At 44.4% G+C, this 25,155-nt stretch overlaps 1 protein-coding gene across 14 annotated transcripts in view; it reads right to left on the bottom strand.

The window, feature by feature from the left end:
- The window catches only part of LOC139571118 (dystonin-like), a 187,182-nt gene that overhangs the window by 33,828 nt on the left and 128,199 nt on the right, over positions 1 to 25,155 (bottom strand). For 11 of the 14 annotated variants that reach the window (XM_071393687.1, XM_071393688.1, XM_071393691.1 and 8 more), the window contains 24 exons: positions 24,949 to 25,075; positions 24,609 to 24,659; positions 23,939 to 24,174; positions 23,550 to 23,679; positions 23,104 to 23,303; positions 22,340 to 22,841; positions 20,657 to 22,125; positions 11,492 to 11,653; positions 11,090 to 11,260; positions 10,581 to 10,750; positions 8,634 to 8,793; positions 8,080 to 8,406; positions 7,782 to 7,866; positions 7,446 to 7,687; positions 6,933 to 7,139; positions 6,115 to 6,234; positions 5,835 to 5,942; positions 5,369 to 5,587; positions 4,949 to 5,152; positions 4,071 to 4,302; positions 3,245 to 3,471; positions 2,788 to 2,910; positions 2,418 to 2,519; positions 1,333 to 1,434 (listed from right to left, as the gene is read on the bottom strand). In XM_071393687.1, the coding sequence (XP_071249788.1) occupies positions 1,333 to 1,434; positions 2,418 to 2,519; positions 2,788 to 2,910; positions 3,245 to 3,471; positions 4,071 to 4,302; positions 4,949 to 5,152; positions 5,369 to 5,587; positions 5,835 to 5,942; positions 6,115 to 6,234; positions 6,933 to 7,139; positions 7,446 to 7,687; positions 7,782 to 7,866; positions 8,080 to 8,406; positions 8,634 to 8,793; positions 10,581 to 10,750; positions 11,090 to 11,260; positions 11,492 to 11,653; positions 20,657 to 22,125; positions 22,340 to 22,841; positions 23,104 to 23,303; positions 23,550 to 23,679; positions 23,939 to 24,174; positions 24,609 to 24,659; positions 24,949 to 25,075 (5,676 nt within the window). The remainder of the gene's footprint in view (positions 1 to 1,332; positions 1,435 to 2,417; positions 2,520 to 2,787; positions 2,911 to 3,244; positions 3,472 to 4,070; positions 4,303 to 4,948; positions 5,153 to 5,368; positions 5,588 to 5,834; positions 5,943 to 6,114; positions 6,235 to 6,932; positions 7,140 to 7,445; positions 7,688 to 7,781; positions 7,867 to 8,079; positions 8,407 to 8,633; positions 8,794 to 10,580; positions 10,751 to 11,089; positions 11,261 to 11,491; positions 11,654 to 20,656; positions 22,126 to 22,339; positions 22,842 to 23,103; positions 23,304 to 23,549; positions 23,680 to 23,938; positions 24,175 to 24,608; positions 24,660 to 24,948; positions 25,076 to 25,155) is intronic. The other 3 variants (XM_071393700.1, XM_071393695.1, XM_071393699.1) reach the window with 1 other exon arrangement.

Raw genomic sequence — 25,155 nt, 5'->3', positions numbered from 1 at the left:
CCTGCCTGATCGTCTGAGGGGGGTGCTGAGGATAATTTCTGTCTGTAATTAAGCCCTTTTGTGGGGAAAAACTCATTCCAATTGGCTGGGCCTGGCTCCCCAGTGGGTGGGCCAGTGCCCTCCAAGGCCCACCCTTGCCCAGTCATGTGAAATCCATTGATTAGGGCCTAATTTATTTATTTCAATTGACTGATTTCCTTATACAGTATGAACTGTAACTCAGTAAAATCTTTTAAATTGCTGCATGTTGCGTTTACATTTTTGTTCAGTATAACTACCATTGATACAGATCAAAATCTTTATTAAAAGATCACTTACTGGGAGCATGTGTCACGCCCTGACCTTAGTTATCTTTGTTTTCTTTATTATTTTGGTTAGGTCAGGGTGTGACGAGGGTGGTATGTGTGTTTTTGTCTGGTCTAGGGTTTTTGTATGTCTAGGTTGTGTGTGTAGTCTAGGCATACGTAGGTCTATGGTGGCCTGGATTGGTTCCCAATCAGAGGCAGCTGTTTATCGTTGTCTCTGATTGGGGATCCTATTTAGGTTGCCATTTTCCAGTTTAGTTTGTGGGTGATTGTCTATGTTGATGTTTGCACTTGTTATTATTAGCGTCACGTTTGTTATCTTGTATAGTTTGTTTCGGTGTTCTTTCGTTGTCATTAAAATAAGATGTATTCACATCACGCTGGGCTTTGGTCTCCTCACTACGACGATCGTGACAGCATGGGAATCACAGGAGGTTGGTGGCACCTTAATTGGGAAGTAAGGGCTCGTGGTAATAGCTAGTGCGGAGTAGGTGGAATGGTATCAAATACTTCAAACACATGGTTTTCCATGTGTTTAATTCCATTTGCGCCTTTCCAGACATTATTATGAGCCTTAGTCCCCTCAACAGCATCCACTGATGGGAATAGCAAACATTGAGCGACATTACTTTTTTCTATTTGTTCAGTTCCTGTGAAAATGTGGATGTGCCTAAAACCACCTCCATTAACTATTCCTTTTGAGAGACACGATAGCTTTGTCTTGTTGTAGATCAAAGGACAGAAGTCTATTGCATTGCTCTCTGGAGTATTAATGACACTGCTGCAGTGTTCCTCCACTGTCGTCCAATAAGGACAGGACATGAACTGAACATTCACAGCATAAGAACAGATGTTGTTTGCTCTGTAATGTTGATATGAAATAAATCAACACAATAACTTGGGGGAGAGCAATTCAAAGTTCTTCATGATGTTTCGATCAGATACATGTGGAAATAGATCAATGGTTTGGTCTAAGATTGCTCATACATCTAGCTAATGAATTCTATATAATACAGGAACACAATACCTTGAGTTCTTCAATCTGCTGCTTGACAGTGTCTAGGTCTGTACCCACAGGTGACATAGAATCCAGTTTGTGCTCCACGATATCCACCCAGTCAAACATACCCTGTAGATAGAGGGAGTGGGCACCATTGTCACTGGGAGAATACAATGCTAGCTTTAAAACAGCTCAGATTTCACATTATCATTAATATATCACTTAATCCACCAATTATTGTCATGGAAAACCAACACTGTCAATGAAAAAGAGTTATTAGCACATGGTGAAATAGAGGTGGACCTTAACTTAATCACTCAAGTCTAGGATGGTTGTAAATGGGTAGTACATTTATAACCAACAGACTACATCTAAGCCTTTTTAAACCACTTCATTAAATTAGACACATACTCCACTACAAACAATCACAACCAATATAAAGAGAACAACAACTTACAACCAATATAAAGAGAACACATAAATGAAGGATACCCAAATATAGCAACACTGCCTGTCCAATTTACTTTGATCTATCTGTGCCTAGTAAATTGCTCAAAGTCATTGTAAACTCTGTCCCTTGATTCTGTCTGAGAGGTGTGAACGACGATGCAAATGTAAAACAATGATTAACATGGCAAACACTGATTAACAATAATACAATAACATTGCTTGATTAATAGGTCCAGTGATAGGGCCTTTGAATAACACAAAACCACTGACACTTCAATCAACATTAATTAAGACGTGAACATGTCTTGAGTAATGGGGGTGACTTTCTCTTTCCTATGAGTAAATACAGAGGAGGCACAGTGAAACTTCTGAATTCATTGAGTAATGACACCTCAAACTACTCAGAAGTTTCGCATTACATACTAACAATGGTATTCATCTCCTAAGAGTCCAAACCGCTAGCTGCTTAGTGTTAGTCAGTGTATTCAATGACAGCAAGGCAGTGTTCAGTAGGCAAGGAATGGGAGATAACGTTTTATCTGATCTTGAGCAATGAGATTTTCAATTTCTGTTGCAAAACATTTTCCCATTGTGTGCCCTACTGAACAGGTCCTGGTGTATGACAAAGCATAGCAGCTAAATCATAATGAACAGTAATGTACCTGCAGGCCATCCTGGAACTGCATAGCAGCCTGCATGGCCTCATCCAGTCTGTCCACTCTCTCCTTCCATGTCTTGTTCAGAGTCTCCCATGCCGAGTTCACCTGGGGAAAACAACAACAACAAAGGTCAGGGAATAGGATCCATGCACAGCTGTTGGATACAAATACTGCTCTATATACAAATACAAATAAAGAAATCATGATCAAATTAGATATATGATTTCCCAGCATTACATATATCCTTATGTAAGTCAATAAGATATCTACAAGTACTAAGGTATCTGTCATTTAGTTTGCATTTTTTCGAGTCCTTGAGCAAAGTGGTTTGTTTCTTCTTATTTAAAGGTGATGTTCTGATGTCATTGATTACCTCATCAATACTCTTCTTTATGACTGGCTTATCTGGTTCGCCACAGGCAGCCATAAGCTCCGCCCCCAAGTTCCGCACCACATCAAGCTCCTCCTGAAGCCCGTCAATCTCCTCCTTGAAGCTCTGGGAGAAAAAACAACTATCAGTCCCGAAAAGTACATTAATTACTATCACATCAAACTGTATATAGATTACATTGGTAATGGTATCTTGTTTAAGCTGCTCCAATGGTTACATGTTACATAAACGTAAGGAACTTTATTTAACATAGCAAGACAAAAAGAAATGGTTCACTGTAATGCTCCTAATTCAAATCAAATCAAATGTATTTACAAAGCCCTTCTTACATCAGCTGATGTCACAAAGTGCTGTACAGAAACCCAGCCTAAAACCTCAAACAGCAAGCAATGCAGGTGAAGAAGCACCTTAAAGTGAACATGTTTTGATGCTCTTTTACCTCCAGAGATTCCTGCTGCTGTTTCACCACAGAGGGGTCGACTCCAGGCTCCTCCAGCTCCCTCAGCAGGTCCTGGGTGTCCTTGATGGTAACGATGAGGGCACAGTGGTCACACCAGAACTTGTCTGCCAGGTCCATTACATCCAGCAGCTTGGCCTCCCTCTCCTCCATCAGGGCATGGATCTCATTCCAGGTGAACACCATCTGGTCCAGCTTGTCTTGCACAGCTTGGAAACACGGAGAAGTAATAGTCTTATTTATTTAGGTCTTCTAACCGTTCTGTACAGGGGCGCAACTTTGGTTTTAGGAGTGGGGGGGACATAATTATTATTATTATTTTAATTTATTATCCACTCGGATAAACACTCCAAACAGCCTACCCGACCGCTCGGAGGCGTCCGCATGGTCCTAAAGCACACCGTTGCCTGTTTTGTATCACATTCCAATGATAAAATTGGGGGGCGGGTGGACAAAAATGCAATTTCAGGATGTGGGGGGACATGTCCCCATCCCCAGTGAAAGTTGCGCCCCTGGTTCTGTAATATGGTGTGGTGTCTTTCAGTTTGAGACTAGGTCTTCAGCCAACTCATTTATTTGGCTAGAGAGAGAACTTCAGCTGCTTTTGATTGGCAGCTGATGTAGCGGCTGAGCTAGCCATCCAAACCATACACTTCAACAACAGCTGAAGAGAGTAAACAATGGGTTGACCTGTAGTAGTGTGTGGCTACAGTCATGTGCTGTACAGTCTTCCCAAACATCTCCAAATCTAGCAGTCCTAACAAGCATTTCCCACAATGATAGGTGCAGGGGAAACAACAGACGTTACCTTTAGCAGATATGTCCTTGTCAGCTCCCGCTGAGCGAGCGATCATCTCCTCTCCACGCTGCTTGAGCGTGTCGTAGGAAGGCTGCAGTTTCTCCAGGTCCACAGACACAGCCTTGTTCTCTGTGATCTGCTCCCTGATCTTCTCCACCTCCACAGAAATGGAAGGAGGCTGACGCAGGCGCTCAGCGATCCGCTCCAGGGACTCCAGCATGGGCTCGATCTTGTCATGGAACTAGGGGGAGAGGAACATGGTCAAACTGGCTGTGTGGGTCTAAACAATCTACATATAATTATCAAATTAAGTACTTAAGTATTTATCCAAAGCACTTTTATTTAGTGAAATACTAAGGGTTAAGAGACTCAATCAATTAGCCACTAGAACAAGCAATCTACTACATCAATGCTCATTACATGCTCCTGGAAGGACTTCCAAACAACTAACCCTCATTTATTTTCAAAGTCAAAATCAATCAACCTAGAACAACAGGGCCATTGTCTACTTTAATATAGAGATGCAACCCTGTTGAACCCAACTGACTCTGCAGGTGAAATCCATTCTCTCTGAACCAGACGTGCCCTGCTGCTACCATTGGTATTTTTGTCCTGTTTTCAAAGGAAGGATATGAATAATGTTTCCTTTCCCTCTAAGGACTTTTATAATTCCGTTTCAGCTTCAGATTTCATTAGAGCGATGTCATTATTTTTGGCAGGTCATCAAACAATCCCATCGCAAAAACTTTTAAAAACATCCTTTTATCCCCAACATAAGCCATCTTAAGACCAATGTCAAACTCACACACTTGTGCGTCCATAGAGATTTTTACCTGTATAAACAAAGGATATATAAAAACTAAATAAAATAAGTGAAAGTATGTTACCTGTGTGGATTTGGAGATGGCCTCATCCAATGTGGCAGCCCTCTGTTTGACATCAGCCTTGAGCTGGGCGTAGAGCAGGTCTGTGGCTGTGTACTTCTCCCTGATGGGGATCCCCTCCACAGGACTCAGCTCTAGAAGCTGGGGACCCGTCTTGTTCATCTTGTCGATGTGGGGCTTGTGCTCTGCAATCAGCTCTCGCATTTGCTGTGGTGGATATATGACATTGTCAGTTAGAGAAACACAAAGACACTGTGATAGGATTTTCCCTAAAGCTTTGTAACACTCTAATGATCCTTTGTCTATTTCCTTCAGTGATGTTAAGATGATCTTAGTGTGAAACTCACCCCTGATTTCACAAACAATATTAGAAAATCCATTGGCACAGAGACAACTAGCTAATAGACTTTAAGTTGGGCTCACCCTGAGCTCCTCCTGTTGCTGTCGGAGAGCTTCGTACTCAATGGCCAGCAGTGGGAGCTGGTTGAAGCTGGTGCGGGTCTCCTGGAGCCAGGGCCACAGCTCCTCGTAAGTCTCCCAGAACTGGCTGGCCAGAGACTGGGCTCGCTCCAGCTGCAGGCAGCGCTCCGAGTTCAGCTGACTTACCACACCGTACTTCTCCAGGAGGGCTTGGATCTTGACCTGCAAAAAACAGAACATAAAAAAACTGAGTTGATGTATGCTTCTTAGAAAAAAAAGCAAGGCAGCTACACATGCTGGTGCAATTCATTTATCATTTAGACAGCAAGCTGCCTTCCTCAGGGTTTCTGACAGAAATCTCTATCAAAGGCTCATATGCTACGTTCATGGACGCACAAGGTTACTCTGGAGGTATTCTACCAACAACAGATGGATGTCAGGAGTTCATTCCATTTTAGGACTTTTTTACCTTCAAGGCTTGCTTTTCATCCTCATCCTTGCTGTTCATGATGGCCTCGCCTGTTTTCACAATGTCATCCACAGCATCCTTGTGTCTCATGATGTCCATGGAGAAGACCTGGTCAATCAGAGGAGGATGTTTGAATGGTAACTTACACACAGTGAACACACAGCTGCAGCACACATCATTGTTTCCTGGACTTGTTTGTTTGCACGGTGGTGGTGGCGGCTAATGTCTCTACAGGCATATATACAGATACACAGTACAGGTACATGACAGACAGACTGACCTTCTGGGCCTGGAGCTGTGCTGTGGTCTGGTCCTGTTCCAGCCTGATCTCCCCCAATGACAACATCTTCCTCTCTGCTTCAGTAAGCCAGGCCAGCAAATTGTCAGCTGCTTGTTCAAACTGCACAGAAACACAGAAAACATCCCATCATGAATGGTACAATAGGCCTAATTAAAGGTAGATTGAGCAATATGATGTCATTATACACAGCGAGGCAACTGCCTGTTCCCAATGTGGGTATGCCTCAAGGGGGAGCATAAATTGGGAAGAACTAATACGGGCAGTCCTGGTAGATTTCAATTCTATTGTTGTTCATGCCTGTAAGCAGGAAGTCCCCCTGCTGAATATAATCATGAAATATTGCTTTATTTTATCTTAAAATATATAAAAATAAATAAAATAATATCTGTTTTTGGGACGTAAAATCTAGTCATGAGTTTGACAATTCATTGACGACCATGCAACATTATACCCTACTTTCTTAGGTGTCTGCACTACAATACAATTTTTAATGAGCAAATAATAAGATGCAAATGTAATCATCCTCTATAACAGTTCCCAGTGTTTAATGAACAATAATGACAGAAAACAAAGCTCCCTAGAGGCCAAAAAGAGGCTAAACAAGGGAGGATTTAGTGCTGAAAGCAGATGGGATTAAGACTATAATAGCCCCAATCACCCAGAACAGAAATTAGCATTCTGGTCAGCGGTTCCTTTTGTTGTTAAACTCTTTTGAATGGCTGTGTTCCCATTTAGTATGTTATGTCTGTTCCTCTGTTTACAGTGGCCTACTGTAATGAGTGGTTGTTTTACTATACCTGCTGTGATTTCAGTATGGCGGCGTTGATCTGCTCCACATGCTGTGTGATGGTGTCACTGGCGGCCTTGTATCTGTCGTTGTCCTCTGTCACCAGCTTGTCCAGGCCCTCCCGGGCCCTCCATGGGACCAGCTCCAGCAGAGAGCTGCTCACCTCATTCAGTTTGTCCACCTGGGGCTTGTGATCCATGGCTTCTTTCAGCAATGCCTGGGTAACACAAAGGGCCATACAGTGAGCACCAATCTATCTCTCCATGCACTGTGTTTAAAAGTGATGTAATATGGCTGTCGTAATTCTATCCTGATGTTACAGAATATTCCAAGTAATACCATTTTGCTTGGAATACCGTAATACCAAATGACAGATTAAAACTAACAGAGGTCACATGGCAAGTGCACATATCTGTCATCCCCACCAAAAAAACTAACCCAAGCAATACATATACAGAAACGTAATAACTAGTGTTAACTGCTTCCCCCAACAAAGTGTCAAACAAAACAGGCCTATCATTACCTTCTGCCTGTCTTGTGCCTGGATGAGCTGCTCTCCTACAGGCTCCTGAGCAGCAAAGGCGGTGAGCTCAGCTTCGACATTCTTCAGCCAGGAGCTGAGGTCTTCATGGGTGTGCTGAAGCTTGGAGGCCAGGGTCAGGGCCTCGTCCAGGGTCTTAGACACGTTACCACTCATGGAGTTGATCTCAGTGTATCTCGTCTTTATCCCGTCCAACTTGCCTTGGATGACAACCACCTCATCACCTACAAAAGGTAAAAGTAGATACATTAATTCAGATTAATCATTCTGAAGTGTTTCATTCAAATTATAGGTGTAGTATTCAACATATCGTCTCACCTGTTGTTTGTTTCAGCAGCTCCAATCCATTGGAAATGGCTTGATCAACATTCTGCTTCCTCAACTCAATGTCTTCATGTAGGGCCTGGACAAGACACAAAACATTAGCAACAACTCATCTGACTTAAACAGCATTGGGAACCAAGAAAGAATTTGATTTTTTTCACACAAACTAAACTTACACGAAACTGAAAGTAACAAAGTAGTTAGATGTAACTTAAAATTACTTAAAAACAATGTAAAGAGATAAAGGATGAATTAATGTTAGGCCTGAAGAGGAGTGTGATGGTAGTAGTACCAGTTGTTCTGTACACTGCTTTTCAAGAACGTCCATCTTGTAGTCTTTGACGGACACTTCGCTCAGCCTAGTGTGCACTTCGTTGAGCCAGTTCATGAGGGCCACCTCGTCCTCTCCAAAGAGCTGGGCATTGGCCAGAGCCTGCTGCAGCATCTCAGCCTTCCTCCTACAGCGCTCCTGCAGCTCTATGTAACTGGCTTGGGTGAAGTCCAGCTTAGACTGCACCAGCTCCTTATCGTCCACTGAGCTAACCGGCTTGAGCATCTGACCCAGGCTGATGGCCTGAACCAGGTCTTTACTGTGACCCATTATCTCCTCCTCTAAGGCCTGACCACATCACCACCACACATGGAACACACACCAGGGGGATAAACAAAAAACACACACACAAACACAGTTGGGGGGAAATGAATACTGAACCAATAAGAAACTTAAAATGACAAACATCAACTGAATGCAAATGATGATAAAACAGACAACAAATCATGAGAAACTGAAAACAAAGGATTGGGCGACTGAAGTAACATCAATGACTGAAACATGAAGTATCTTACCTTGTGCTGGGAGATCTGCACTTCCAGCTTGGTAGTCTGTGTGCCGATGGGTTCAGATTTGGCCAGGTGTTTCTCTGTGGCAGAGAGCCACTCAGACAGAGGCTCCAGTGTCTCATGGAACTGCTGAGCCACAACTAGAATGCTCTTCAGCTGTTTGTGCCTACATTACCCAGCATGCCAAGAGAGAACAGAAGAGGGACAGATGAATAATGAGACAGGTTTACTCCCTCAACTAAAGTCTGGCCTGGATACCAAGATACTGGGTGCCAAGATAATTGTCTCCTCAAAGACCTCTGGCGCCCAGTCTCAAGATAACACAATTGAATAATTATACCTAACAACTGTCACTTACGGATGGCGGGGGAGGGTCAATTAATTCTGTCTTTAGGGAACTTATCCAGAACGCAACACCTCATTTGGTTGTATCGTCCAACCCTTTACATGAACCCTTTACACGTGGTGGAATTGGACTATATTGATAGGGTTAAATTAAAATGTTTCTTCCAGAAGAAATATGAAAGGCATATGCATAAGCATGGTAGCGATTGAAAGGGAACAGTTTGGAGATGATGGGGGAATGATTAGACTAAAGGTGAGGACACAACAGTTCATCTGACACAATACTGAATCCAAACATTACACTGTTGATTTTATGTGCATTTTACATTTACTGTACCTTTCGCAGCATTTGTTGATAACGAAATCAGAAAATACCCTGGATACATTTAGTAACATGATAGGAATATTCCTGAAAAATGTGGGGTAGGTGGAACATAAGACAAAATATTACTTGGGTTTGAGTGAGAGGACTAACTGGTGTCTCCAAGTGGACATGCACCTCTCCAAAGTGTGCACAGTTCCTAAGTAATTTCAATAAACTTTTATGACTCAAAGAAGAGTCTTCACCTATAAGGCCTGCTTCCCCCCCATCACACAATTACTGTTGTTGTTTACGCAATCCAAAAAACAACATGACAACATGACTAGCTAAGCTATAAAATATGATCTTACAGCGTTCGGCTTTCACGGGGCAATTCAGAGAAACAAATTGTAATTTTGGTGCGCAGAGAAAGGACTCATGCGTGCATTCAGGTTTGTGATTCCACTGCAAACTTTCTTCAGAATAGGCAAACATAGGCACAAAAATTCTGAACTACCCAGGGTATGACGTCATGTCCTGCAACTGTACATCAAACATAGTACTCATAAACAGTGACACTGTACTGTATGACATGAGTTTTATGATATGGAAATGTGAAGTGCACATTTGGACTCACAGGTGTTTGGCTTGCTTGTATGACATCAAAGCTGTATTTATTCTAATCGTCAACGTCTCATCTTTCGAAACACATCGAGTCCTCTTAATTTACATTTCCCTCACTCAGAAAACAAAAAATGTGCAGAAGTTGCCCAATTAGCGGGAGGGATGGGAGCAACTTCTTGTCGCGTGCTGTGCTTAAGTTCAAAACACCTGTCAGTCAAAACCCATACAGCGCTGTGAAGCGCAGAGCCTGAGCTCTGACATCATTAATAGCAAGGTTTCCCAAACTTGGTCCTGGGGCTCCTCCCTGGGTACACATTTTGGTTTTTGCCCGAGCACTACACAGCTGCTTCAAATAATGAAAGCTTGATGACGAGTTGGTTATTTGAATCAGCTGTGTAGTGCTAGGAGGGCCAGGACCATGTTTGGGAAACCCTGATTATAGCATGTTACTGTAGAGCCACTGCGTTCCAATTTAGGTGCTTATCAGTGCCCAAATCTGCCATTTTTAACCTGTATACAGGTACGAGTGTAAAGGGCTATGACTGAGGAAAGGGATGGCATTTCCGTAGCAAAAATCCAATCAGCAGATTTTCCACAATGAATCAGAACTATAATATTAATTGCATTTTCAAACACTTTGCTTAAATACATCTGTCAGGGAAGTGTTGGTTGTGCAGACAGACCTGTTCTCAGCCTTCTTCAGCAAAGCGTCCCACCTCTGCCCCAGGCACTCAATCTCCTTCCCCACCTTCTCCTTTTCCACAAACTCTGCTCCCAGGTCCACAACCTTCCCTCCTTCCTTCTTAATCAGCTCCACCGTAGGCCTGCGGTCATCGAGCAGCCTCTGGAGGAGCTGTCCAGGACAAATAAAGGTGAAGAAGTTACGAGGTTCAACATGCTCCGATCCGAGCACAATTATTGCTTACAGTGCATTATAGGGAAATGATCCACGCTCTAGAATGACCATCAAGCCAATCAGAAAGGAGTATTCAACAATGCCATGGTATTATAAAGGTTAATTCAACAGAAGCTTTAGGATAGCCCTAAATAATGCTCCACAATGGACGCCAATAAAAATGATAAATGGCTGAATCAGTAAAGCCTACATGGACTCTCTGAATAGGATTTAATGTATGTGTAAATTGGCAGCTACTGATGTTGTAAGTGTGTAATCAGTTCTCTTTTGGCTTACTATCTGCTCCTGGATCTGTGCCTTGACAACTTTGAACTCAGCAGAGGGTGGTTTCTGATTGGACACCAGCTCCTCCGTGTCCGTCAGCCAGCTGAGCAGGGACTCCAGAGCATCCTGGAACCTCCCACAATGCAATAGGGCCTCGTGCAGCTGCGCTGACCGCTCAGCAATCTATAGAAGACCATTTAAATATAGGCATCACATGTATTACGATATAGGCGGTAGGTATTATGGCCAAATAAAACTCAGTCTCAGTAACTAATTATAGCTATAAAAACATTAAGCAAGAACCACATGGGAGTATTATTCATCAAACGTGTCTAAAGTTTGACCTCTTTCACCTATGTAAAAAGCAATAAGGCTTGAGTGTGAAGTAGATTAATAACCCAGAGACAGGCTAACCTTTTTGTTGAGTGTGTTCCATCGAGTGTTGCCATCCTCCAGGTCATGTTCAAGGCCCTTAGTGCTGGTACCTTTGGCGGCGTTCTGGATCAGGCCCTGGCCCAGCCAGTTGATGTCTTGCAACTGGGTCTGTAGTGGATCAACCTCCTCTTTCTGGAATACCTGTGGCCAGAGATAATAAAATACATTGTGTATTATCAGACGCAGAACAACTTAGATGAGAGACCGGATGAGAGATAATTATTTCTCTCAATAAGACAGATGATGTCAGAGGTTCATAAGGGCAAGACTTCAATAAAGACAAAACAAGAGATGTTTGATGTTGCTTTTAAAGAAATATGCCTACCCTACGTTTTAAGAGAGCTCTCGGGAATGAGACATTGCTTTCAGTGTGTTATCCAAGGGTGTTATCCAAATTGGACTGAATAAAGTCCTTGATTCATGCTATACTTTTACATTTTCAAATGTGTATTAAGAAAGATAAGACATTCCGATTGTTTACACAAATCCAGCCATTGGCAAGATATTTAAAAAATGTAAAATATCTCTGTTTGCCCTCCTGATAAACATGAGTCAGTTCATTGACATGTTGTGGTTATTTGTGAGCCATGCATTACCCATAAAACAAAACAAAGAGAGTCAAAATGGATTATCAGCTATGCACTTTGACTGTCTACAATTAACAATAATGTTTCAAAAATGCAGCTGAGCATTACAACATGTTTCGCCAGTCCCTGAAGAGTGATTGTATAGACAGGCTGCTGGCCTAGGCCACAGAGCTGGCATAACAACAACCTCTTTCTGACAGGTCAGCACTGCAGCTTCTAGAAAGGAAAGCACGGCAATTAGTTGGAGCACAGCTGTGCAGCATCACACCAGACAGACTCACAGGCCAGGCTGGCGTACTAAACCCAATTCAGACCTAATGTAATCTGATAAACAAGACTAGCATCCCAGGAAACACTAATCAAAAGTGCCGTATTTATTTGGCCCAGTTGAAGGTAAAAACACGCTGCAATGCTGGAGTTGAAGGAGACTATTTTGGGGTACCTGGGGGGAGGAGAAGCCCATGAGGTCAATTTCGGAGCATGCGGCTATAGCAGTTAACAGGCTCTCGATCTCGTCGTCCCCTATTTCTTGGTACGACCGTGGCTCACTGCCATTGGCCAAGCAGGCCTCCCTTTCCACTGACAGCAGGAAGTCCTCCAGGTCCTCCATGCTGTATTTCCGTGGTTCTATAGCTCCGTGGTGTTGCAAGTCAAACGGTTTAACACCCATATTTTGTCTACACTCTGACCGCGGCCCAGAATTCACATAGGGCTCCGGCTGTGTGACAACCACGCTGACCAACTCACAGTCTGACTGGGAGGACATGTCCTCTAGCAGCTCGGCGGTGGGGAGCTCATCGTAGCTCGCTAGCGTCCTAGAGATACCATTTTGGACCCTACTGGCTGATCTCGAGGACCTCCTGCCAGTCGAATCCCTACTGTTTGATCTTGAGGAGCGCCTGCCTGTGGAGTCCCTGTATTCCCCATTTGTGATGGTCAACTCTGTTTCACTCAAGTCTGTCACACAGGTGTCATTCCCCTCCTGGGACTCCTGTACAGGGTTGTTGCTCTGTCCTGGGTTGTACAGTTCCCTGGGTATGTTGTCCCTGACCGGGGAGAAGGGGAACTCCTCCTGCCCTGAGCTGTGGGAGCAGCTTGGTTTTATCTCCCCAGACACATGCATGGCCTCGGAGGAGGAGAGGCTCCTGGTGCCTGGGCGTGGTTTCCTGGAGGCCCGGTGGGAGCGGCGCTCCCTCTCTGCGGTGGGGCTGCACAGGCCTGAGTCCTCCTCTGATGTCAGGGAGTTGGTGACACTCCGTCCCCTCCTGCCACGGGCCAAACCATGGCTCGACCTATCCACTCCGTCTGAACATAGGGTTCCACTGCGACTGGCGTACTCCCCTATGTTAGTGGGAGCGAATGTCCTCCAGGATCGCCGGTGGTGCGGGCGCTCCTTCTTCTCCCCTCCCTGCCCCAGACGAGTCTTAGGGAGTACCGTTCCCGCTCCCCTGATGATGTCACCGTTCAGTTTCAGGCCATCAAAGACAGCACACTCCAGTCTAGCTGCCTCGCGGGTGCGGAGCTCAAAGGCGCTGGAGGAGGTGAGGACTCCGTTGCCACACAGGCTGCTCATGTCCAGGGTGCGGTGTGTGTAGGGTAGGGTGCCAGTGAAGTGCCTGGAAGCCAGGCTGCCCTTTGAGCCACAATCAATCTGCTCATTGAGACGGACAGTGTCATAGATGGATCTCTGGGGAACGTAGCAGTCATCAATGTTTAGGTCCTCCTCCTCCCCTTTTCCCACACAGGAGGGGTTCTGGCGGAGGCAGTCTGGTCTGCTAAGAGGTTTCCCCATCTTAAATCCAACTGCACTGACTCAGAGATAATAAAATAATACTAATGTGGTCTGAGGTACAGTATATGTTGTTTCAGTGCAAATATTTGCGGCTAAAGCAACAAGCCAAAAAATACTACTAAAAGTGCATGTTCAATATTCACTTTTTTAATTTACTTAATTTGCTATATCAAAACCAATTTCTTATAAAAAAAATAAAATTAACAATTCACAATAATGGGTGCAATTACTTAGACAAATTCAGAATATATAAAACAGACCTAATAATCGTAATAATCCAAACAGTAAAAATAATGGAACTCAATAACACTAAAGCAACATATCACCCTCACTCAGAAAGTGCACCGGCTGTGCAATCAGTATCTGGAACCGTCCAATCCGTTCATTGAGTCACCTATCCTCAAATAATTCCCTACTTGGTGCTGTCCTCCCCATTGTCAAAACGTCATTATAATTGTCCTCCCTTAAAAGTGCTTATTTTATCCCTTAAATCCCGCTGGTATCCATGTAGGCTGTGGAAGGGCTTCAGTGCAAAGTGGCATATCCTGATACAAATCCACAGGGCTCTATGAAAACAAAGGGCGAGAAGAGCCGGTGCTCCTGGATAAACAAAAATGCCTGCCCTGCCTCTCTGGTGGTTCGCCCTGCAATGACAGACAGACACCCTCCTGGCAGAGAGGCTGCAGGCCCCGCCCCCGCTAGCTCATTATTCAGGCAACATCTGCCACAGAGGGCTGCTCCGGCACATGTTGATTGGTCGGACGCTTGACCCTTTTTTTTCTCAAATTCTCTCCTTCTATCTCCAGTCCATATGACTTAACTTCTTGGTCATCTTCTGCGTGCTGGCACCATCACTCTCTCTCACTCTCTCTCTCTCTCTGACTGAGGGGATGGGAGAGGACGGGGGGAACACACAACACGCACTAGCTTTCCTCCTCTGAAGGAAGAAAACATTTAATCACACCAGACCAGCAGACAGCGGCAGCTCCCACTTTGGTGACATCACGCTGGGCTGAAATAGATCTCTATGTTTTCCCTTTTTTCCTGTTCCTTCTCTGTTGTTTTCCTGTGGATGGTTGCTGTGGACCCTGCAGATATTCTTAATTACTCTGGAATGCTGAGGGAGGCACAGGTCCCAGGTAATTTAACACCCACAGCTCTGCCAAATCCATGGCATGGTGTGTCTTTTTTATGGCGAGTGACCTGGGTCGTGTGAGAGAAGAAAGGAGGAATGAGAGAGAGGGATAATGAGAGGAATTCATTTTGTGTGCAGCACAGAAGGCTGATAACAGAAAGGAGTTGAACCATCCCAACTCCTTCCACCACCACGACCCCTTTCCACAGTGAGAGGAGAAAAAAGGAGGAAGTCTGGCAGAGATAAATAAGCGGTTAAATAGATCTGTTGGGTTTAGAGAAAGGATATTCAGCAGCTGAATCCCACATCATTTTGACAAAATCCAGGCGTTGAATTAAGGGAGGGCAAAGTGTTCCTCTTTTCATCCTCCTTTCCCTGCACCAAGGCTGTTTCCGTTATCCTGGCCCACACTAACTGGTTTGGCATTAGGAATGTGATTTTAGTAAACTGGGGGTTTGATCTCCGAATTAGAAAAATGTGTCATAATGAGATGTTTTTTTTAAAGAGAGCGACTTCACTAATGCCCATTCCAACCAACATAGGATACACCTTAACCAATCAAAATGACTCAAATATCTCCCTCAAAACCTATAGAGCACTTACACATAACTCTTATTACATTGCATGTGAGTAAAGTTATTCACAAGGACAGGCTATTCAAACCAAAGGTTGCAGAAGGGCCACATTTCTTTGTGACATCATCTGCAGAAAAATCCCTTTCAACAGAACTACTCATCAGTCACTCCCAACAACGAAAACCATTATAAAGGACTAGACAAAGAATTCAATGAGACAAATTCAAAAGCTTCTCTTGATTGTGTATAAGTCCACTCCTAGTGCATACAGGAACAAATTCATCTCTTAGGTGTCTTAGGTGAATCACAATCCCAAAACACAAAGGAAAAATGCAATGTGTTACCATGAAAAGTGATTTGCCAATCCTAGCAAAAACAATGTGTTACCAACTCAGATCCTTCTGGTACATTTCTGGTGTCATGTTCCACCTTGGGGAGAGTGATTTGATTTGTGTGTATCATCATCGGGGTAAGTGAGCAAGCTGGGCTACACGATGGGGTCTCCCCAACGGCCCTTTTCCCCTCATCAACTTCAGTGAGAGGAATAGCTATGATTCAGGAGAGAGAAATTCCTTTTAGGTTCATAGGAGACACTGATGTAATGTCTGAGTAGAAACTTTAACAATACGCCCCGACACATCCCACCTCCCCAACCCCCAGCAGGTTTTGTCACTGAGCTGAGCTCACACTAACTATCAAGAAGGACTACATACACCACATCCTTCCCAGCAAACCTTCCAGATCCCCTAACTACAACAACAATAAGAGTGAAACACTGGACTCGGGAGGGGAGGCTCTTACAAACCGTGACCTAAAATGGTAACGCAACAAAATGAGTTCACTTATTGCTGCCTTTTTATGTTTATTTCTTTCACAACAGCTGCCAATGAAACCCCAAAATACACCAAGTACCAGAACTACGAATAAACCAAGCAGGGATTATTATAGACCACATGAAACCCCTATTCACACTGCAGACATCCCATTACGTTTGGTCTCGGTCTGTGTCCACAGGTTTCCGAGCATCAAAACAGGTTTTTAGACACCAATTAGGAAATACCTTGTGCTGTAATGGAATTAAGTAGGGTTCTTTTTGTGATTCCTTATTTTCAGGGAACTTTTATCAGAGAGAGTAGCTAGCGGCCTGAATGAGTACAATGGTGTTTTCCCGCAGCAGCTGACGTGTCTGTGTGCAGGCCTACCCAACGAGACTTAGAGATGGGACAATGAGAGGGTGATAGGGTGAGCACAACCAGCAGGGAACACGTTGCTCAGCAACAGCTGGTAGTAGTCAATATTATGGGATGGTTCATGGTTACCAATCAAACCCTCTTAAAAAACCCTATCAGTCCTGAGACCCCAGCTAAAATTGGCTTTTCATTTATCTGCATGTCCAGCCCTTATATTTAGCCTCACAATGAAGGGTTTTACCATGTTCTTTTCAGGAGAACCAAGGCTACAAGTAGAACACAAGTAATTTGACATTAACAGTTGCATTAATGAGTTTTATTGATAAATGTCAACAACAAAAAATATGGTTTGCCAAGGCAAAAACATGATAAAAATGTATTTATATGGGGCCTCCCGAGTGAGGCATCACTACAGACCCGGGTTCGACAACAAAAAATGTAATGGCTGTGTCACAACCAGCTGTGACTGGGAGTCCCATAGGTTGGAGAAAAATTGGCCCAGTGTTGTCTGGGTTAGGGGAGGGTTTGGCCAGAGGGGATTTACTTGGCCTGCAAGCTGACTTTGGTCATCAGTTGAACAGTGTTTCCTCTGGTGCAGCTGGCTTCTGGGTTAAGAAGCACGGTTTGGCAGGTCATGTTTCGGAGGATGCGTGACTTGACCTTCACCTCTCCCGAGCGCGTTGGGGAGTTGTAGCGATGAGACAAGATCGTAATTGGATCACAATTTGATATCACAAAATTATTTAGTTTTATTTATATGAATGCTGTGAGTACAGAAATTGTTTGCTCACCAGGAAATGAATATCCAACTTTGTGACAGAAACTATGTGAATGTATTATAGTATTATACATTTACATTTACATTTAAGTCATTTAGCAGACGCTCTTATCCAGAGCGACTTACAAATTATAGACACTATGTCCTGGGATTTCCTATGATTTTCTATGTAGAAGAACGACATTTGTGTAGCTTGTGAGCGTCATAGAGCAGAACATGTTACACGTGTGTTTTCGTGAGAGTCTCAACTTCTCATAGATAGATTTTAATAGCATGTAGCTCAAACCATTCAGATTCTACAGACCTGGCCCGGGCACCTTGGGGATCCACCCTTGTCTCTCAAACCCTTCACTAGCTCAGTCCCCGTTAACCACACAGACTCATGGTTGGTATCTACAGATGAAATAGATGAATCCAATGGAACAACCCAGAAGTCTGTAGCTCAAAAACACAATGTTTAAAATGGGTTAACTGGCACAAAATGACATTATATATTATTATAATTCCAGCTACCATTCAGAACATTGACTGGAGTTCTACTAGACCTATATTTTGATATAACATTTGAAGGTATTTATCTAAAGGCTGATGTTTGTGAATGTACTTGTGATTTAAAAAACAACAACATCAAAACAAAATGAAACAAATTCCTTTGGCCTATATTTTCAAACAGATGTGTAATGCTGTAGTATGAAACATTTCATTAAAAGTAATACAATGTTTTGATATGATGCTTTCAGCCAATAAATAACTTTTTTCTTTTTCCCAAATCTGAATAGTTAATCCCCTTCTATCAACTCTAACAGCATTTACAGGCTTTTAGAATGCTTTGTATCCCGCTTTAAGGCATGGTAATGGGTATCCCTGTTTCATCCACCACTGATATACCAACAAAAGCCTTGATAATATTATGGCACAATTATGCTGTTGTTAGTGTTTTATTTATATTCTCTCATATCTTTCGTATTAAGAAAGTGTTTTATAAAATAATTGTTGTTTTATTTCATAGAGAGCGCATAAAGACTTTTTACACATTCAAGCTAACATCAAAGGAAACTTGACTGATGAGAGAAAAACTATGTAAATACAAAAACAATAATGTTGAATAATTAAAAACTCCTAGTAGTGGTAAATGTGTTGGTTGGAGAAGGAGTCTGTAGAGTTCAGTATAATGTAGGGGAGTGAATATTGCACTGCAGGAATATGGTTTCTGGCTAGTGGTTACTATTCCGGCTCCTTTTCCATTTCTGTAGAATCCAGATATTGCTAATACAGCGTAAGCATGCACTACTAGATGCCTTTATTGTTAACAGCAACGGTATGACATATAGTAACCACCACCTCAACATGTTCCACAGCTAGAAAAGCAATGCCCTGTATACTCTTAAATTCTACAGGGGAAAGTTCAAGTTCAGCTAGGCAGATACAGCAAAGTCATGCACACCAATGATGAGCATCAAAAACCATCCACAGACAGGCTAACACAAACTTTAAGACTTTTAGTTAGCTCTTTTTAAAGAGGAAGAGCAGATGCTCAAACACCAGTGAATTAGCTGGTAGGGCTGAATAATGAAACAAAGCACTTGTTCACTCTTTCATGCCAACGAGTGAGTCACCACTGACCAGGTAAGGCCACGCTCATTTTTGTACTATATATTTTTTGTACTTTTTACCCCTTTTTCTCCCCAACTTCATGATATCCAATTGGTAGTTACAGTCTTGTCCCATCGCTGAAACTCCCGTACGGACTCGGAAGAGGCAAAACACGACCCCGCCAAGCCGCACTGCTTCTTGACACACTGCCCGCTTAACCCGGAAGCCAGCCACACCAATGTGTCGGAGGACACACCGTACAGCTGGCGACCGAAGTCAGCGTGCATGCGCCCGGCTGCCACAAGGAGTCGCTAGAGCGCGAGCGCGATGGGACAAGGACATCCCAGCCGGCCAAACCCTCCCCTAACACAGACAACACTGGGCCAATTGTGCACCGGCTCATGGGTCTCCTGGTCGCGGCTGGCTACTACACATTGAACTTGGATCTGTAGTGATGCCTCTAGCACTGTGATGCAGTGCCTTAGACCGCTGCACCACTCGGGAGGCCCCACACTCATTCTTAAAGTGGAGGAGAGGGAGAGGGGAGCAGGAGTCAGGCTGGGTAATGCTCATTACCCCGGGCCAGTGCAACATAGGACACCCCACTGGTTCTTAGCTGGTTCCTGGGTCGCTCATCACCCACCCACCACAATGGCATCTGGGCCAGTCAGAGCTCTTTTGTCTGGACCAGATGATCAGCAACATACTGAAGCAGTATTCCCCAGGAGGGTCACGCATGTGGCCACCAGGACCAAAAGACAATTACAGAGCCCTGTTGTTTAACTTACAATACCACTGGGGTTAATGCTGCAAATAGCATCACGCAAAATCCCCATTGGAACTTATTGAATTAAGATAGTGATGTGGATTTATTTCCAGAGATTTCCGTGGAAACTAGAACAGTAGATCAGTAGATTGTGGGTGAAACTGAAATGGTCTAATGGTTTTCTACTGCACTTTGTTTATTGATGCTTTGTGTCTTTACTGTTCATCTGGTTTTAAAGTACTTTTATTTCATATTGTACTTGTACTTGTTGTATGTTTTTAAACTGTTGCAACCAAATTACCTAGTAATGGAATGTTTTGTTGTAGCGAGTTCAGTAAATGAAAATAATATTTTGGTGTAGGTATAGCTCAAACAGACACTCAAGATCCTATGTTACTCCAGGTGTTATACGTCTTACTAATGGTTATTTTAGGGTAGTACTGTATGTAAGGATGATATCTTTCTGGCAGGGTTATGTCATCCAGTTGAGTGATGTGGCTGGTGAAAGTGAGAGCGCTAGAGTACAATAGTAAAGCATGAGCTGAAATAATATGATACCATAATGTAGCCAATGCGTAAGGCATGCCATGGAAAGTTCATGGGCATTTTTTCCATCATCAAAACCACAATTAATCACCATTAGTGGTGGCAACCAAGTTTGATAATACAGTATCAGCCTTTGCATTACATTTACTTTACTGTAAAATGTTAACAAAATGTAATCTTACCTTGAAAGCTTCCAACTGTTGGTTGATGACATCTGTCTCCATGCCAACTGACCCTTGACCCTCCTCCTTGACCTCGGCTCCGCCCAGTTTGTTAGTGAACTGCTGTAGCTTGGAGTAAAGCTCATTCAGACGGGTGAGTGTACTCCCCACCTCTTCCTCTCTCCCTTTGGCTCTGTCCATCAGCTTGCCACACTGCTTACTCAGAACATCCAGGTCTCTCTTCAGCCCCAGAAGGTCTGGGGAGGCCTCAGTTTCCAGCATCTTCTTACATCTGTCCTCTCCTTGAGCTGTGTCTGCCATCAGCTCCTGCAGTTTCTCCACAAAGCCTTTGATGCCGCCCTGCTGCTCATTCAGAGTGGCCAGTTCGCGGCCCACAGGAGCCATGCTGTCAAGCTCATCATCTAAGTCTGCGAAGCGGGTGAACATCTCGCGGATGTTGGTCTGGAACTGCCCGATGCCCTGCAGCTTGCACTCCAAGTTGGAGCAAGTCTTCCCTACATCCTTGCTGAGGGAGCCGTACTCTTTCTCCAGGCTGTCGGCCTGAAGGAGGAGGTCTGTCACCCCGTCAGCTTCGGGGACGTCGGCCACTAGGCCCTGGGCAAGACTCTTCAGGTGCTCCAGTTGTGTGTTGACCCCATCCAGGCTCTTCTGCTGGGCCTTCATGCTGGTCAGGTTCTTGTCGCTGTAGGCCTGGACCCCCAGTGATGAGTAGGCGACAAGCTGCTTCTTAGCCCCTTCCAGCTGGCCCTTGGCCTCTTTGTGGGTGTCGTTGAACTCCTTCAGCCTCTGTGAGATCTTGTCCAGAGACTCCCTCTTGTTCTGGACCCTCTCTGTGACCCGGTCCACGCTCTGCCCAATGGCCGCCTTCTCCTCCCTGACGGCCTCTGTGTCTGCATTGGCCACCTCCAGGAGGCTTTCGGCTGCAGTGTTCAGCTGCGCCACCAGGCCTCTGTGTTTGTCCACGTCCTTCTGGATGGCCTTCAGCTGGGAGATTGAGCTCTCCACCTCCGCTGGGTCCACGCAGAGCCTGACGCTACCCTCCCTGACCTCACTCTCCTGGACCCAGGACTGGAGCTTCTCAGCATGCTCGTGGTACTTCTGGGCCCTCTGCAGCGCTCCCTGGAGCTTATCCTGGCGCTCGGATGAGCTCTTCTTCATGTCGTCCCAGTTGGAACGCAATGTGGCCAGCTGGCCCTGCAGCGACACCTTCTCTGCCCCATCTGTGTTCTGGAGGAGGGTCTCCCCCTCCCTGATGATGGTGCTGTATGGTTCCTCATGTTCACTGAGGGCCTTCTGCAGGGCACTGTGCTCTTTCAGGCTTTGCTGAAGGGTCTCCACCTGGGCTGAGACTGCCTGGGATTTAGACTGCTCCTGGAGCGTCTCATTCATCCACTCCTGGAAGTCTTTGGAGGTCTGGTGGAACTGCTGGGAGCTTGCGAAGGCCGAGTTCAGCTGCTGGATCCGCTTCACTAAAAAAGAGCATGTACATTAATGTAATTTAGATGCAGAGGAACAAAGCATACATTTATTATTCAGAATGACAATGTCTACCTCATCATGAAACTCCTTCAATGGTTGTCAAAGTTTCAGACATTAAACCACAGTACAGCCTGAAGCTTCTCATTAAAGAGAAAAAAACATATAATATAAAAAAAATGAAAGCAAATTAAATCAAAGCCAAACCTGCTTTATCCTCCAACTGTTTGAAGGGCTTGGTGACCACCTCCAGCTGCCTGGCTAGGTCTGTTTTCAGGTAGTCCTCTGTGACCAGGGCAGAGAGCTCCGAGCAGAGGGTCTCAGCCTCTTTCAGTCTCTTCCTCTCCTCCCTCAGCTGGCCAGAGATGGTGTTAGCCTCCTCCAGCTGCTTCTTCACCACGTCAGGCTGACTGCTAAGGGCCTGCTGGCTGTTGAGCCGGGTCTCCAGTGAGGCGGCGCTCTGGCTCAGGCTCCTCAGCAGATCCTGGAACTGGCCCGTCTTCCCCACGGCCTGGTCGATGAGGCCGGCTCGCTGTCTCAGCTGCCCAGTCAGGCCCTGCCATTTCTGGGTCACGGCGGCCAGTTGGTCCTTCACCACCTTCCCACCAGAGGAGGGGTCCTGCTTGCCTGATGTGCTCAGGATAGCAGCAGCAGCCTCATTAAGCTGGTCATACTGTGGCTTACGGCTGTCAAACTCGTTCAGGAGGATCTAGGAGGGACAAGTCAATATGACCTTAATAAATAAGCAATGCTGGTGTTTAATAATGCACATAATGTGCAAAATGGTTCAACCTTTTCAATCTTAATCATCTCGATTTTGATTAATTCTGGCAAGCCTCAACATTTGGCCTGCAGACAAAACAATGACTGTCTTTAACATTAGCTTATGTGTGAAGTAGGTGACATTGACATTGAACTGTACATGGTGGTAATAATTTCAACACTAACTAATATGTCCCATACTGAAGTACCTGGACTTGCTGCCTCTGTGTGTTGAGCATGTTGGGGTCCATGGAGAGGGGCCCCAGGACACTGAGCATCATTTCCTTCTCTGAGAGCCACTGGCGGAGCTGTGGCTCCGTGGTCTGGAACATGTCCAGGTTCCTGTTGGACTCCTCCAGGTGCTGCTTCCTGTCCTCCACCGACCCGCTTACATCCGCCCAGGCAGCATCTGAGGAACAAACATCGGTCAGCACAAAACACCCTGGCACCTTGAACTTTTCACAGCCCCTACTGATTAGGTCTTAGCTGTATGAGTCTGCCAAGTTTGTTGGTGTGGGGGAGGCCAGGTATTCTGTCATGGAAAAGGGGGAGCGGTTGACTGGACTGGACTGACCCTGGGTAAAGCTCTCTGCATTGATGCAGTAGATATTAAAACATTTGGAGACAGACAGATGGGATGCTGCATACTGCATACCTATCTGTGCCAGCATCTGCTTCCATTTGGCTGCTTCAGGGGAGTCTGGGTGTTTCTCAATCAAGTGGAGGAGCTTCTCTCTCAGCTTCTGGAGCTGCTCACGCTTTTGTTTCATGTCCTCCTCAAAGGCCTGAGAAAAATAGAGATATAGTGCTTGACTAAAACCATCATATATTTGATTCATTGGCTCTTCATGCACAGAGTAGAGACAAGAGGCACCTGGCCTAAAACATTGGCTTCCCACAGAGCATTTTGCATACCAATAATAATGTGAGATATTTCATATGATACCACTGGATGTACTAAACCACTACTATAATAAGCCATAGGGACAACAACTATTACAATGTAGAAACAGTCTATGCAGACCAGGCCTTGGCTGAATCTACCTTCTGTTGCTCCAGTTGTGTTTTCATGGCGTCTTTCTCTGTGGACGCAGAGTTCCAGGATGCTGTTGTCTTCTTCATGTCCTTCAGCCATGTTATCATGGCATCTGTCTCCTTCTGGGCCTCTGCCACCTGCTGCACCAGGCCAGAGAGCTCTGCAGCCCGGTCCTTCAGTAGTTCTCCCAGGCTCTCGTGGCCCTTGTTGATATATGACATGTTCTGCTGTACCACCATCACCTCTGTGGGTGGTTAGAGGTTAGAGGTTAGAGTGTTAGACACCAGCCAGTTTACCTTTTATAACAACAATGACTTGGACAAGGCACTGCTGTAAGCAGTTACAGCACTACTGGAAATGGTCACATCAAAATTGAGTTTGTGAATTTATTCTGTGATATTGTTTTGCAGTGTGGTCTAAACACAGCTGCTTTGAAATGGGTTTTCATGCTATTGAAGGTATATTGAAAATAGATTGAAATCATGTTCTTAATACATTGGAATGTAAAAAGAATGGGACATTTCCAGTAGAGAGAATCAAGGATAAGTACAAGACGAGGTCTAAAACAGACAATTTCTACCTAACAAGCCATTAAATTATAAGTTGTTATGATAATGTACAGGTCTGGAACACTGTGTAGATACATTCCTAACATGATACACTGTAAAGAAAAAGTACCTTTATTGGTTAGGTAGGCATGGTTTCCAGGGCCACCACCGTTAGCAACAGCTGATCGCAAAACAAAAAAATACATAAGATCATGCTTATTTGTTAAGTACAAATGTCAAAAGCAAACTAAACTCTATTGGGTTGTCATACATGAAAAAGATCATTGTATGATCACTGTGGTTACATTGAGATCAGGGTCATGTTCTGTACAGTACAGCGTAACGTGTTGCAACAGATAACGGGTATCTCCCGTTTCATTGTTTTCTCATTCCCGAACACAACCACTTGCTTAAAAATATCTCTAACAAATTGCTTTGAGATAATCAAACCTTCTGAAAGCATACAGTACCTGACGTGTGTGACATCTTGGTCTTGGCTGGAGATGTGAGAACACTTATGAAGCTACATAGCGCAGATCCTTTGCTATTTATATCTTGGACAGCAGAGCCTTTGGTTGTCCATTCCTCCATTAGAGCCTGCAAAGAGATGAATCAAACCAAGAACATAGTTTACACAACACTGTCCAGAATAGGGCTGCAATTTGCATGGCTACATT

The sequence above is a fragment of the Salvelinus alpinus genome, chromosome 3 (assembly GCF_045679555.1).
Source record: "Salvelinus alpinus chromosome 3, SLU_Salpinus.1, whole genome shotgun sequence".
In the NCBI taxonomy this organism is placed as follows: Eukaryota; Metazoa; Chordata; class Actinopteri; order Salmoniformes; family Salmonidae; genus Salvelinus; species Salvelinus alpinus.
This window is presented reverse-complemented; position numbering and strand designations above follow the sequence as displayed.